The sequence below is a fragment of the Notolabrus celidotus genome, chromosome 19 (assembly GCF_009762535.1).
Source record: "Notolabrus celidotus isolate fNotCel1 chromosome 19, fNotCel1.pri, whole genome shotgun sequence".
Lineage (NCBI taxonomy): Eukaryota > Metazoa > Chordata > Actinopteri > Labriformes > Labridae > Notolabrus > Notolabrus celidotus.
In genome coordinates this window covers 21,941,900-21,957,123 of record NC_048290.1, presented here as the reverse complement: position 1 = coordinate 21,957,123, position 15,224 = coordinate 21,941,900, and the positions used below count along the sequence as shown (strand labels likewise).

The 15,224-nt window shown below is 40.7% G+C and overlaps 1 protein-coding gene across 3 annotated transcripts in view; it reads right to left on the bottom strand.

The window, feature by feature from the left end:
* Window positions 1-4,769: 4,769 nt before the first annotated feature.
* LOC117831615 (mediator of RNA polymerase II transcription subunit 13-like) overlaps window positions 4,770-15,224 on the bottom strand; it is a 94,500-nt gene continuing 84,045 nt past the window's right edge. For all 3 annotated transcript variants that reach the window (XM_034710381.1, XM_034710383.1, XM_034710384.1), the window contains exons 16-31: window positions 14,989-15,167; window positions 13,868-14,796; window positions 13,383-13,562; window positions 13,022-13,251; window positions 12,737-12,935; window positions 11,438-11,726; window positions 11,083-11,335; window positions 10,801-10,989; window positions 10,461-10,684; window positions 10,189-10,331; window positions 9,662-9,820; window positions 9,293-9,457; window positions 8,860-9,023; window positions 7,646-7,810; window positions 7,416-7,525; window positions 4,770-6,581 (exon numbers count right to left, since the gene is read on the bottom strand). In XM_034710381.1, coding sequence (XP_034566272.1) covers window positions 6,449-6,581; window positions 7,416-7,525; window positions 7,646-7,810; window positions 8,860-9,023; window positions 9,293-9,457; window positions 9,662-9,820; window positions 10,189-10,331; window positions 10,461-10,684; window positions 10,801-10,989; window positions 11,083-11,335; window positions 11,438-11,726; window positions 12,737-12,935; window positions 13,022-13,251; window positions 13,383-13,562; window positions 13,868-14,796; window positions 14,989-15,167 — 3,711 coding nt within the window. In that variant the 3' untranslated portion in view covers window positions 4,770-6,448. The remainder of the gene's footprint in view (window positions 6,582-7,415; window positions 7,526-7,645; window positions 7,811-8,859; window positions 9,024-9,292; window positions 9,458-9,661; window positions 9,821-10,188; window positions 10,332-10,460; window positions 10,685-10,800; window positions 10,990-11,082; window positions 11,336-11,437; window positions 11,727-12,736; window positions 12,936-13,021; window positions 13,252-13,382; window positions 13,563-13,867; window positions 14,797-14,988; window positions 15,168-15,224) is intronic.

Here is a 15,224-nt window from a genome sequence, read left to right as displayed (position 1 = left end):
TTTACTATCAGAGTAAAGGGTTGGGTTTGTCACTCTGCAGACTGCACAGCACTGTATGACAATCACTTTCTTTGTAAAGATTATGTGCTTAAAGTCATTTTAACTCATTATTACAGATCTCACCTAACTAAAATGTCTCCATCAAAGGGTAAAAGGGAAAGGTTTTGGTTATCATATTAGACTTGTTCAAAAAGTATCATAAAAGCAGAGACATTTGAACACTTATGGATGTAGCACAAAGGGAGAGGCCTGAGGTGTATTCTAAAGAGTGAGTTTTGGGGAAAAACTTTGGATAAGTTAATTGAAACCCTAGGTTTCTCTCACCAGAGAGAGGATTTATCATAAACACTGTCAGGTTACTTTGGTAGTTGACTATCAACCTCCATAGGTTTGTTCAGCAAATCCAAGTTTAAAGGCTCACAGTTATTTAAACCTCTAAATAGATCTCCTGTTTAACCCAGTGTATCACAATGCATTTAATTGTATCGCAAATGACAAACATCGCACTCATCATTGTTCTCTACATCTTACTATCGGATTTACTTTATTTATAAGGGGGGAAATACCATGAAAGTCTTACCTTAGATATTCCTTATTTAACATTTAAAAATATAAACAGTGGCAAATATGGTTTCAGGTAGTATGCACCTTTAAAAGAGAACAAACTACAAACTACCCTCAAACTAGTACAATACATTCCCCTGGAGATTTTTCTGTTTCTGCAACTTTTTTTTATAAAACTGTTTATCTTTATTTAAACAAAGATTGAATAAATAAAACTCAACTTTCTGAGTTTAAAATGTGTACTGTGCCTGTGCACAAAACCACTACAGTCTTTGATGTAGGTGATGCAAACACATGGATATGCCAGTTATAATGCCAAGTTCAATAGCATAATGTGTATCTGAGATCCAACTCAACACCTCCTAATCTATTTTTCTTGTTATTCTTAGAGCAGGATAAGCTCAAGCTACAAAACTATTTGCCTGTATTTCTGTTCTGCCATAATGATCCATTTAGTGAGTTAGACCTGGTAACAAAACGTGTCTAAACTTGTCCCATTAAAGGTCACATCAAACCAAAATAAAAGCCACAACCTCCAAAGTCACAGCTCTATCATTGGATAGTAATCACCCTGACCTGAACCACCCCCAGCTCTTGCTGAGCTCTGAACCCTCACTGACCTTTGATGTGCCACATCAAAGGTCAGACAGAGACAGGACCTACCACGATGTCCACTAAAGGCGGCCATGACAGACAACAGGCAGACAGCAAGGTATCTTCAAAGTGTGTGTATGTGCATGTGTGTCCCTTTCCTTCTCGCTCTTAAAAGTAAAAAAAAAATCAGCAGAGTTAATGGCATCTACAAAGCAGTGTGAGGCTACAACTGCCAGCTGCCTCTTCTTTAGGGAGAGAGGGCATGTCAAAGCAGCGCATGGCTCTTGCCGATCCAAGTCTTGCCCGGAGTGAGAGTGTGAGTGTTAGAGCTGGTCATCCATGCACTTTTGCTACAAATTCTCTGTTTCCGTGTCAGGATGGTGTGTAATTCTGTAAAGATCGGCATCCACAGCAGCAATTAATCCACACAAAACATGTTGTTGTGATTTTAGGAGTATGCCTCACAGCTATTTTGTGAGCTTTGATGTGTTTCTCTCCTAGTGAAATAATTTAGTATGACTTTGAATCAGGCAGCAGTCTTGAATGTTAGTTTCTTTGAATACATTCAATATTTTTTTTCATACTTAAAGGGTGAGAGCAACTGTAAAAAGTCAAAACAGTCCCCCCCCAAAAAAAGTTCCTGATCATGAAATAGTTCATGTGAGGGCTCATTCAGATCTGAAGAACAGCTCAATTTGCAACTAGCCTGGCAAATTGACTGATCTGAGGTTTATGCACCACATGAATATGTTTTTTTCGCTGATTGATGATTTGAGATATTGTACTAGCTTGTAACCATAATTAGCTCTCCACGTAGAGTGTGCTTTAAAAGTTCTCAGCAATGAAATCCTCTTCCATCTTCTTTCACTATGATGACTAAAAGCACTTGCAAGGAGGAGCTTATAAATGCAGGGTTGAAGAAGGTGTACAGACTTAATTTGAAGTAAGGTACGAATACCTTACTATAAGTTTAAGTTCTGGGAACCATTTAGCATTTTTACATTGGTTATTGTCCTCTGATGTCAAGGTAATGCTGAGAAGTTTGAAAGCTTTGCTCAATCCAGCTTTCCGATGCTAGCTAAGAAGAAGTTGAATGCTTACGTTAGCAGTTGTCTGAAGGTAGCTGTTATCTTAGAGTAATTTAGCCTGATGGGGCTTTACTTGTTGTTGTCTTCTTAGATACTGTTCAATTGAGAAGCAGTGAAATGATAACGATTGGTCAGATACCCTGTGTTTAAGTCATTCGCAAACATTACTTTCTAACAGCATTGAGCTTCCCACCTGAGTGTGGCTCTATAGAAGAAAAGCTGCCAGTTGAATATAGTGAATATTGTAGATTGCAGAAGCTCATGATCTCAAATTTAGTTAGCAGAAATCTAAAACATATTCCCATTACATTGCACCATGAGTTAAAAGATGTTGTTTTATTATTCTGTGTCATGGCAACAATAAGGCTGAATTAAGTCAAGCTTTTTTCCTCCCATAAGAGGACTTTTCTGAACAACCTTGTCCTCTTATATGGACACACTGTTGGTTGAAAAGCGACACAAAATGCTGCTGACTTCTAATTGTGTTTGCACTAATGCTACGTCCAGCCAGACCCTGGCCTCTTTTGTCCAGCCCACAGGCCATTTTGCTGAGGCCATCCACTTACCAAGCAAGATAACAGATAAATGGCCATGGTCTTATGGGCCACCTGTGTAAAACACATAGCAGTCAATTAGGAGTCCACTGTCTTCTCTTGCGATGGCCATTAGACAGCCCCACCATGACAAGTGACTCTTCAGTGGCTTTTACTCTTCAGCTACCCACTCCTCTTTATTCATGGTGTCCTCGAGCTGCAGAGGCCCTCAACACTGACTTTTGTCAATTTTTTTATGTCCTCTCTTTCTGCTTTCTGGGTTCTATTAAAATACCATTTCCCTCACCCTGACGGTCAAAAAGAACCTCCTTCACTTCCTCTTTGTCTCTGTCATCCTCACATATTTAAACTCCCCCACTATATCGCACAAAAGAAGTAGCCTCCACTTCAGAGGACATGCTTTAGAATCATAACATACACATAATAAGCAAACTTAAAAGTCCATAATGTTCATATGACAAATGATTTACAATTTGTCTGCTACTTTAAAATGCCCAAGCCTCATGTGTGCTTCCCCAGCAGAAGCACACAAACATATCATACAGACAACACTCCTATATTTAATGCTGCTACTCATATAGGACTGATTGTGTAACAGCTTAGACAGACGGCACATTATCAAACAGCAAACTTCAAACGTGCCGCTGTGACTCCGAGCTCACAAAAATCTTCTGTCATGATGTCGGCTTTACTTTTAGTAAAGTAACATACTAATATGACACTCCTCGTTTGGTAGCTCAGTGCCACTCCTCTTCAGTCTTTTTTTTATATTTCGACAGTTATGTCCGTTTTGTGATTAGTGCAGAGGAGGCACTACTTTCATATGAAAAAAGTTATATCAAAATGATTCCCTTTTGTTTATAGTGTGCCTCTAAAATATTTAAATCAGCTCTTGCTGTATATTTACACACGAGAACTGAACATCACAGATAAAACAGGACTTTCTTGTTAAACTGGAAAGACAGCAGCTGGATGACAGACACTATCTTTCATCATTTTGATTTACTTCAGTAAGCTAATTGAACTGCACCTCTTCAAATTTCAGGCTATCATGTCAACATAACCCCCACATTTATTCTCAACAACAGAGGTAATGCTCTTAGTCACTAGATGTTGAATTATGTTAGGCTTATGTTGGAAAACAAAGATTCACACCCAATGACATGAGTGTGATGAAGGGCTTGTTTTCCTCTTCACAGTTAGTTATTGGGGCCTGAGCACAAAGGTGTGAGGATCCTTGTTTAAGGATCCTATTGATCCTCTAAAGAATATGCCTTTGCCATGGTTTTTCTAAATTCAATTGGATTTCTGAGGGCCTTAACATAATTAAGAAGATTCAGGAAAATTCAATTACATATTTGAAACTCAACTTTTCAGATACATTCCCAGAAGTTACTTTGAAGGCTCCCATCACATAAAATTCAAAGAGTAAAAAACTCTACGAGAAAAGTATGTAAAATTCCTGAGAGTCTTTGAAATTTTCTGAAAGTATGTTTGACAATTCTGGACATATTCAACTAATTTTTTTTTCTCAATGTTTCAAGAAAAAAATCCAAGAAAATGATCAATAAAATTCCTGAATGTTCCCATGAAAATACCTTAAATTTCTCAAAAGTTTAAAGGAAAATCTCAAAATCTTATTTAAGATTTATGGAATATCCTAGGAAAAAAATGTAAGACTTATGGGAAATTCCTGAAAGTTATTCATATTATTTCATGTTTGTACTCACCTGCTCCCTTAACCTTTTATTGTTTTGTTGTTGTATTCAAAATGTTAAAGAACTGAAGCATTTTATTTTTGTTATAATATATGATGCACACAATTTTAAGATGATTTTTAAAATAAACTTTGAAATGCTGCAGTGTAAACCATCTTCAAGTATTAGACTACTGAAATGGGCAGCATAACACCTGATACAAGACTACAATTTACAGTTATTTAGACTAAACCAGAAGACTGGACACAACATGATTTTCAAGAGTTTTAATAATTTACTAAAAAAGAGTGTAAAAGTTACAGATCCCTCCCACTGAAGAGGATCTGTTTGATATTCAAAGTGATGACAGATGTAACAAATTTTTGCAAACTTGTCCTTGTCTGTACATTTGTGTACACTTAACTTGGCAATTTAACCTCTTGGCTGTAAATAAATGAGTTTTGTACTGTATATTATATATCAAAAAAGCTCACAGCAAAAAAATACTTTGATATGAATCACTTGAAAGTAAACCAGCCAGCATGAAATGTACAGCTTTAAGAACTTCCAAAAGACACAGCTTAAAAGTGTATATACAAACATGCTAGGAGTCTTAACAAAGAGCAGACTGAGTGAAGCTGAAGAGACAGGCCTTTCTATTGGTTTGCTTGACATCATTTAAAAGAGCCCAATGAAGTAAAATACCATTCTTAAATATTTCATTACCTTGCAATGTTCAAATACCATCATCTTCTATTGCCTATTTCAAGTTTTTAAAGCAGAAGAGGAACACTTTATAAATATAGAGTATACTGTATCTCCCGCATCAATTTGTTTAATTTAAACTCATTAAATAAAAAGTTAAAATGTTCATTATCTGTAGAAAAACAAACAACTTAAATGCATTTTTTTGGATAAATGTTCATACTGTGTCCACCTCCAAAGAGATGATCAACTCCATCACTTTTCATCATTAAGTGCCTGCATGGGAGAGGTAATATATATTTAGGTATATACATATATATATCAAATTCTATGACATGATATAATTTGTATAAATATGGCATCTTTACAATTGCATTAAAACATTGTTTTTTATTCCAGATCCCAGGACAATTAAAAGTCAATTGGGAAAAAAGGCCTTGTTTTAGTTTCTCATTTTCTTGCTTTAAATATTAAAAATAAGTCTCAATTCTTTGCAAATGTATGCCTTACATTATAAACAACACATCTGTTTTGACTGCTCTGATAGTTTCCACTGTGTTCATATCTACAACACTTTGGAAGGTGAGAGAAAAAAGTGCCATCATCAAATGCTCCCCTTCATCAGGGTGAAAGAGGACGTTTGCCCTCTTCCAGGATAACAATAAAAAGTCTCCTCAACCCACTACAAGTCCCAAGAAGCTTGACAGAGTTATTCTGTACAAAAATGATTCAAAAGCATGATTGATGTAAAAAAGCCATGTGTTTGTGTTGTCATGCCATTTTTGCTGGTTGTACAATATGGAGTGATACGGCCCAGCACAGATGTCCTTTTGCGCAGGAAACCGTTTTCATTCAGAGCTTCTCTTCCAGATATGCTTCAGATGCCAGAGAGTGAAACATAATGCCGTTTTGATTGGGAGAAAATTGTGATATGTGAGTCAAAGGAGCATAGCCGGATAAATCCATCTGTCTTCCTCCTCAGACAGCACGCAGAGCCTGCTTTGATAAAACAAACTGCCACCGTTAACCAGTAAAAGTGAAAAGGTATTGTTCAGAGCATTTCACCCCACTTGTTCTTTACATTCCAGGTCTGGGAGAGTCAGACTTGTCCCGTCCTTAATTTGGCCTTTAAAGTCCACAGAAGAGCTCTGGTGCTCTCTGGTGCCCAGAAGGAGGAAGTGTAGGCACAGAGAGAGTAAAAGTAACCATTAGTACCCCTCCAGTTGTCCTTTGAAGTCTCCCACAGTTAGAGCATGTTCAGGATGGCGTTGTACATTTGGATCAGAACAGCCAAGTGGACCGGCAGGCAGGACTGGCGGTCTTGGGTTGAAGGGGTGCATGTCAGCCAGGAGAGGGCGTTGTACTGCTCCAATACAAACCTGTGTTTCGAAAATATGCAATTTTATCAAACAGGAAACTCTGACTTTTAGAACATTATTTATATCTTAAAAGCATATCCAATAAAGTTCCCTGTTTCCTGTCAATCAATACAGCAGAATATAGTTTGTGCTGCTAGCTGAATATGAATATTGAGTATTTAGGACTAGTTAATAATTGATCACAATTTGTAGCAAATGGTAGCAATTGTTAATCTAATTACAATATTTTTTTAAATCAGAAATATGTTTTTTAGAAGATTTTTTAATTTCATCACAAAAATCATAACATTAAATACACATTTTAACTAATTCAGTAAAACCACACAGGGGGGAGTGCTCTTGTGCTGAATAACAGCTCAGTGTTTTTTCTTGGTTATAGGAAGAATATAAGAATTGTGTTGATATTCAGTAAAACGCTACAGTCCCGATTGTGATATTGCTTTCATTAAAACAATTCTTTAAAAATGAATTGGGTTGTTAAAGAAAAAACAACAACAGAAGAGACAGATAGAGGTATTTTCCTAGTATGCTGTTATACTCCATATCTGCACCAATGGGCTGCCTCTTATCCAATCAAATAACTTTCCTGGAACTAACTGCTGTATCATAGAATCTATAACGTTACTATCTCTAATCAATTAAAGTGCAAACTAAAATCTATTCTCAGAATTTGATGTTAAAGAAGTTACTAATGCATCTTAATAAAACTGTGGCACTTACTCATGAGATGGATATCCTTATAAGATAGATGCATTAAACAACCATTTTTTCTTATCCTACCTGTATCCGCTCTCACTGGCAGATGAAAGAGAACAACATGTGATCTATATTTACCTGAGCACATCAGAGGTTGTCTTTGAGTCTAAGGGGTGAGGAGTCCACTTGATCTTGTCTGACATCACCTCCTCTGACTGGGCGATGGAGATGTGGTGGTGAAGGGAGGCCTGAAGTGACGAAACAAAGGCACAATGTCAAACACTTCATCTCTGTGTGCTTCTCTTTAAAGCAAAATAAGCTCCAAGGAAACTCTTCTTGTCTCTTTCACCCCCCTTCCCTTTTAGTACCTTCAAGAAGAGTGGACACTGGCTCTCAGCCTGCGGGCAGGAGGCCCAGAACCAGTGGGGGAGTCCGTTTGCTTGTGCAGTGGAGACGTAATAACCCAGGGCCAGCGGCTGCTGTTTCAGCTCCTCTGGCGGACTGTCCCTCGACAGCAAGCGCTCTCCCTGGCTCTGCACACACATAGGAGAAGGCAAGCAGTCAATTACTAACACTTATTGAAGTCTACACACATCCTGGGTCATGGTTGATACCTTTAATGTATCCATTGAAGCCTTTACACTGGCATATAAGGAGCATGTAATTTGTAAACATGTCATGTTCACATTAGCACATGAAAGCATTAAAGTACAGACTAGACAGGTTACAAAAATAGCAATATTGCTCTTTATTTATTTTCTAGTTCCATGTATTGTCTTTTCTCTGGACCTTGAGTTTATAATACACTTTGAAATTAAATTGGATTCATGTCATATTGGAAAAAAAATGTCTGTTGTATTTTGAAAATTTCTAAATAGGATGTGCTTTTTATTTGGTTTCTGGTGTTCAAATTTGTGCTTAACCTCAGAAAGACTCCATGTCATGTCAGATCTTGACCATGGAATTATTTTCCTGTATATGAAAATGTATTCAGTTTACACTATGAGAAATAACAGCATATTTTGCTTCATACATGCATATCGTTACTTAGGTTTTATTCTGAAAATGTGTCTTTTATTAATCAACAAAATGTTTTTCCTTCCCATGTTAAAATGTTTTCTTCTCAAGGGTTTGGCAAAAGGGCAACTCTCATATTTGCAGGTATGAGTGGTAATAACATACATGAAGCACGCCGGAATAACTTGCTGTACATACTGCTCCCACAGTTTGTCAGTACTGAGTGACACATGCTGTGATATAGGTTGTCAACACATCTTCTCTCGTGTGCCCTAAAGACAAATTCCTCTGCATCTATTATGCTTGGCAAAGCTTCTGATTTTTGTGTGATAACATGGCGGGTTGAGTGTCAGTTAAGAAAAAAGCTCCTGTGCTACAGAGTGCAAATCAAATCTAAACCTGAAGAGGTATGCGTTTAAATTCCACCAAAACCCTCCTGTAATAAACACCTGTCTACTGAAATGCAAGTCTAACAGACAAAGCGAGGGGTCTGGTTTATATATTTTAAAGTAGGGGATGTCATGTTTCTAATTTCCATAGGAAATTCAGCTGATTCGTGACTCACCTTGGTGTGCTGGAAATGTGATCCCATCCCCATTCCAGAGGGAGAGCCAGGTGAGGGCACAGGAGAGGTGTTAGGGGAAGGGTGGAGGTTCCCTGTGATCAGCATCATGTCATGGCCAATGTCATTCTCCAGTTCATCAGGAAAGGGCAGATCAAACATGTCATCTGTGGAAGAGCCGGGGGGAGTAAATAATGTCAGCACGGCCAAAATAGATTCAAAGTTCTAGAATAAACAATGACACCTTCTGAAGTTTCCCACCAACGCTTTAATATTCACACAAAAGGGCATGTGTGTGTAGCAGAGGACCAAGATCTGTTTTTTAATGTAAAGAAGGGAAATATTTTAAGCACAATGACGCTCCCTGCTGGTGAAAAAAGGCATCTCTTGTACAATTAAAACGTGGGTGAGTGATTGTAACTGTGCCATGTGTTACCATTATTGTCCTCTGTGGGATAGGAACTTGGTGCCAGCTGGGTGGTTGCAGAAGTTGGGAAGACAAGGATGTGTGTACAGGACGCATCCTGAGGTGTGTTCAGCTGCGAAGTCTGCAAGTTCAGAGCAGTGCTGCGGCCGAACACTGAACCCATAGTCACTGCATCTGCACACATGGAGAAACAGAGCAAAGGTGGCTTTGTTTACATGAGATCTGTAGGTATCACTGAGATTTTTGTCGATTCAACTAGACACTATAATTACAGTGTACTGCAGAATACAATATTATCACAGCAGGAAACTACACCACTGAGTTAACCATCATTATTTTAATAAATCCAGACTTTTTCAAAGTTGAAGGGCTACTAACCAGGCATGACCACAAAGGAGCCCTGTGGCTCCATTGCAACCAGGCAGGCACTCAGAATAGCAGGAGAGTCAGCAGCTGAGATCCCACAAATACGACAGGCCTCTCTCAGCTGTCGCCCCACTGAATGCAGGGAGTGCTCCCCGAGGAGTGAGCTCCAGTCTAGTTGTAGTGAGAGAGAACAGGAGAAGAAGAATAGCGATTTGAGTATTTTTAAGAGATGATGGAACATAAGTGCATATCATGAGATAGGCTGCAAGTATGCACAAGTGTATGCCTGAAAAATGCATACAGGTCAATGCAAGAGCAATCAAATCATAGAGATAAGCACAGTGTATGTTAAACGTCTGACTTCTTTGTGGTTGCCTTAAGCTGGAAATATGGTCTGAGTACATAAGGGTAAAAAGAGTGCACACTTTTTTATATTACAAGAGTACTATCATGTGTGGTTTAAATAAGTATAGACTGAATTATTAGAAATAAATGAAGTCATTTTCAGTATCTTCATCTTGCATTAAATATCATTTTACCTTTTAACTCCCCATGCCCTAGTCTGCCTAATCGTCCAATCACAATCCTCCATGGTAGTGAGGTCATCTGGATGAGACCAATACACCATTCCCAGAGTTTTTGTAGTCCCATCTTCCTGGCTGAAACCTTTGGTCTTCGTGCCCTGAGGTAAAAAAATATAAAAAATAGAGAGATAATTCTTAACAATATGCAACAAATATATACTTTTTAAGGTAAAAAAAACCGGCTGATTTTGTATGGACCAAAGTAAAAAAAAAACCTGCTGACTCACCTGTTGGGTACATCAATGTTGATGATGCTCGTCTCTAGGAGCTCCCCCTGCTGGTCAGTGCAGGACACCAAGATCCAGCGCTGGTCATGTGATAGGCAGTATCCAACAAAGAGAACATTATATTTTGGAGGAGGCTCTGCCCACATCTCTCCTGGTTCAGGCTGCTTGGAACGGGTTGGGCCAAGGATGAAAGGAGGGGAGTACATCTGAAGTGGACTGGGATGCTGGAGAAGGAAATTCAACAGAGAAAAGTGAATAAATGCAACTTAAGTATCATTTACTGTGTATCATAACAAAAATTAACTTCTGAATCAATCAATCGTTAAATTTCTGTGCCTACCTCTGGACTCTTGAGGACAGAATTCACCATGGACGCTGGTCCAAAGCCTGTCAGGGACTTTATGTGTGTTTGCTGGGACAGCAGACGTCTGCATTGAGAGTAACAGGAGAAGGCCAGGGAGCGCAGATGTTGCAAGTACAAATGGCTCTCCCCACTGGCTGGCTGGAGGAGGTACTGGCACGGCACCACCTTAGTAAGATTCAAATAACAGATGATGATTAAAAGGGTAGGAGTGAATTTCCTTTCACAGTTGGCCAGTGTGCTATCTGGGTAACTTCCTACCTGTAGCACTAGTGCAGGTCTCATCGTCTCAGGTAGAGTCTGTAGCATCTCTGTGTAGCAGCGTAGAAGCCCAAGTAGCCAAAAGCTACCTGTATCCACCTCATCACTCTCTTCCTCCTCTCCCCCTTCGTTTCTAGTTGCACTCGAGCCAAGAAAAGCATCCACTATGTAAATAACAATAGCTGGTGGGTTTGCGTGGCTGTCTGCTGAGTCTGGCACAGTGGGGATACCAATTCTAGCCTGCTCAGAAGTCCTGAAAGGGAAAAGAAGAAAGAAGCTGTACTCCAATTGTACTAGTTTAAATCACTAGAGCCAAATTAGGAGCGAGGTCATCACTCTTGTAACTTCGACTCACAGTTCAGGGTTTTCTGCTGGTGTGTTGGCTGGTGGTGTGACAGAGGACGACCCTTTAGAATCGCTGGTTGCTGCTTGGGTTGCCTCCCCTGTCTGGTTTGATGCTGCCCCAGTTGGGGTCGGAGCATTTCCTGAACTGGTAGCCCCTGGAGCTGGTTCACCATCAGGGCCCCAAGTCTGAGGCTGCCCTGTAGAGGCAGGCTGGGCTGAGGCTGTGGGGTTTGATGGAGGCTGGACTTTGGGAGTTACCAGAAGACTGCTGTCCAAAAGCAGGGTAGATAGTTGGGGACCTGCATTTAAAAAGAGTTTTACAATCCAGGTTATGATTATTGATGGTGAAACACAATGTAGAAGAAAGGGCATAAATTCCTAGCTTACAATGACGGTAGCTGACTAACAGTCATGTTAGCTAGGGAGCATCTGAAGGCTAACATGATCATTTGATGATGTTGTAATACAATATGATAGAAGGGCATGCATTCCAAAATGTAGAATGGGAAAGAGGTTATATATGAAAGTTAACTGTTGTGGAAAGACACAGCTACATATGACTCTTGATTTTCACTTTCTATTATCGTTATCATTTGCTTTCAAGCGGCAACCTCCGGTCTCAAAATATGAAGCCCATGCGGAAGTGTTATAAACTGCAATTCATAGAGATCCGCTTGAGGCTGACTGCAGAAACACCGGAAACCACATACACACCAATTCAAAAAAGACAATCTTTACAGCATTAATAAACATGTTTACAGCCTGGTTCAAAAATCGTCTTCGTCAATGTAGCTAATTTCTCTATCGGCACACACTGTACGGAGGGTGAATGTTTTTCTAACACGACGGTTCAGAAGATATTAAGATCACAAGTTTTTGCCCAAATAAGGACATGACTGACTTGACTCCCGGACGGGAACACATAGCTGTTGGCTAGGAGGCTTCAACCCCTACACTATGCCTGGTTGAGTTCTGCACTTCCAATATGGCTGCCGCCGTCGATTGGCTTCAAAACAGCGCTCAGGAACAGATGGGTGACGTTCCGGATACTACGTCCATTATTTATACAGTCTATGGTTGCTGATCAAAAGCCAAGAGGAGAAATTGTAAAAACTGTCCAATTCCCTACACAACTCCCAACTTAGAATAGCACCATCCAACATAGGCATTTTATTGATATCCCCTCCCTTGGGAAGATATCACAGGATGATGACAGCTGTGTTGGATGGTCTGGATTGTATTTGATGAATTTAATGAAACTAGATTGGATAAAATTAGGGATTACATAAAACTGTTTCAATGTTCTCACCAAGCTGTTGCTTGCAGGCGTAGGCGTAGAGTTTCAGTTTGCTAAGGTTGTCAGTGTGTTGTTGTCCAGCCCAGGGTCCAGTCAACCACTTGTCCACATTCAGCTCCTCCAACTTCTCTGGCTCCACTTCTTCCCCAACTCGCACCAAGCCATCCCTGGACACCTTGGCCAAAGGACGGTGCTTTCCAAGGCGGCATGTCTGAAAACAGAGTAATAATTCTCTCATTACAAACACTTCCTACATTATATTACAATTTAAATACTATGCTTGGTGTAAGTTTTCACCTCATAAACAGTGCTGAGCTCCTGAAAGAAGGCCCGGGCTGCAGCCAGTAGAGAAGGGCTGTTGGGACAAAGCACCAAATATGCTACATCCCGCTGCCCCCCGTAAGGCTCCAGTAACAACTTCTCCCAGAAAGGTAACGCCAAAGGTGACAATGCTAAGAAATCCCTCTCACGGTCATAGCCAAGTAATACTGTAGGGATTGGCAATGGCTCTGGTGACTCCTCAGAACCTTCAAAAAATAGAGAATAGTCTTTAGATCTCACCTCTTTTGTATTTCACACTATCCCTTTAGATATTTGTTGCATAGATTATACATTTAAAACATTAAGACGTATGATTTTTTGCGTAAAAACGACCTACCATAAGAGCCTCTCCCAGCCATCTTATGAAACTGCTGCCAGGTGAGTGGACCCTGAACATGCTGGATGTTTTCCCAAGCCCGTCCTGTTCTCTTCTTCTGGATTGCATCCTGCAGGAAAGGCTGCAGAGACAGCAGCATACGAACCATATCCTGGGACGACAACATGCTCATCTCCACCACTGTGGGGATTGGCAGACAAACAAGCACGCACGCACACACACACACACACACACACAGGTACACACACACAGGTACACGCACACACATAAGGAATACATGAACAGATGCACACATGTTAACATGATTCTATACAACGAGAAAAACAAATAAACACACATGAAACACATCAATATGTAGTTTAGATTTCACAGAGCCAGACATGCATAAAAATACTCTTTTCTAAAATCTCTATCAACATGATCAGCAGGATTTGATTCAAGGACTTTATCACACTGTTTTACCAAGAAGTAATTTTGCTTCTCACCATTCGTGTGAGGCCAGGAGTGAAGAGCAGTGCTTCTAACAACAGCTTGATCTACTTTCCCTCCTGTGGAGTTATCCACATACTGCAGCCCCTGTTCCAAGGCATTGTAACACTCCACACAGGCATCGCTGCCATCAGCCCACTGCTTCTCAGACATCCAGCTTTGGAGCAGCGCCCCCTTGCGGCCATGGCAAGAACAGCTGAGCGGGAGATGTAGTGATGCCAGGGAAGAAATAGGCTGGGAGCACTGTTCCTGCAGAAGTACCATTACTAAAGGAGAGGCGGGGGCTGCGTCCTGTGGCTTCTTGGCTCTTGGGTCTCCCATAGTCGGGTCCCTCCGGCACAGAGCGAGCCTCCTCTCAGCTGCCCTGCCAACCTCTGAAGACCGACCGAAAATATCCAGCTCGTCCTCTAGAAAGAGGCCTGTGCCGTGAGCCAGCAGCCTGTTCACGATTGCACTGAAGCCACACATACAGCGGTATTGATCCTCACAAGTGGAATCAGGAATATATACCCCCACATCTGCTCCTTTGACATTCATATTGCAGGCACAGATACAGCAGCTGTCAAAGTTGCGATCCTTGAAGACGTTGAGGACGGAGTCTGAGAGCAGGAGGACGGTGTACAGACTGTGGGCCTCGGGGAGGGAGGGTCCCGGCCGAGCTAGGGGATCTACAGAGCTAAGAGGAAGGCTGGTAGAGGGCGTGGAGGCAGGTGAGCTGAGCTCAGTACCATCCTGTTTCACCGAACCCTGCCCAGAGCTCGCAGCGTTAATCCCTCGGGGTGTTCGAGGAGTTCGTGGAGTGGGTACAGAGAAACGTGGAGTGGCAGGAGATGGGAGGATTCCAACAGTGGTGCTCACAGAGGCAGTGGTGGCGCTCATCTGGCCGTACTCCTGGTCTGTGAGGGCGTTTACACTGGGGACATTTCTGAAAAACACACATTGAAGGAAGGAAAAACTGAGTCAGATAGTTTATTAGGATTGCAGTAACAAACAACGTAACAGTTCTAAATGCCTACTCTGCTTCTTACATCCAAACAGATCAAAATATTTATAAATCATCTTTATATCATCAGAGATCTCTTGGTTAAAAAAGGTTTGTCATAGGGTGACTACTCACGTGTATCCATCTCTGATGAAAGCATTACTATGAGTGTGCATCATAGCGGAGAAATGCTCCATCTTTGGCATGAGGGCCCAGGATGGGCGATAGTAGCATTGATCAGGGATTTTGAGCGGTGGTAGAGTCTGGCTGGGAAGGCAGGACAGTGGAGCAAACATGGAGGAACCTATATGTGGCTGAATAAAGAAAACACAGACAAATTAAATTAACTTTTTATTAATACAGACACATTC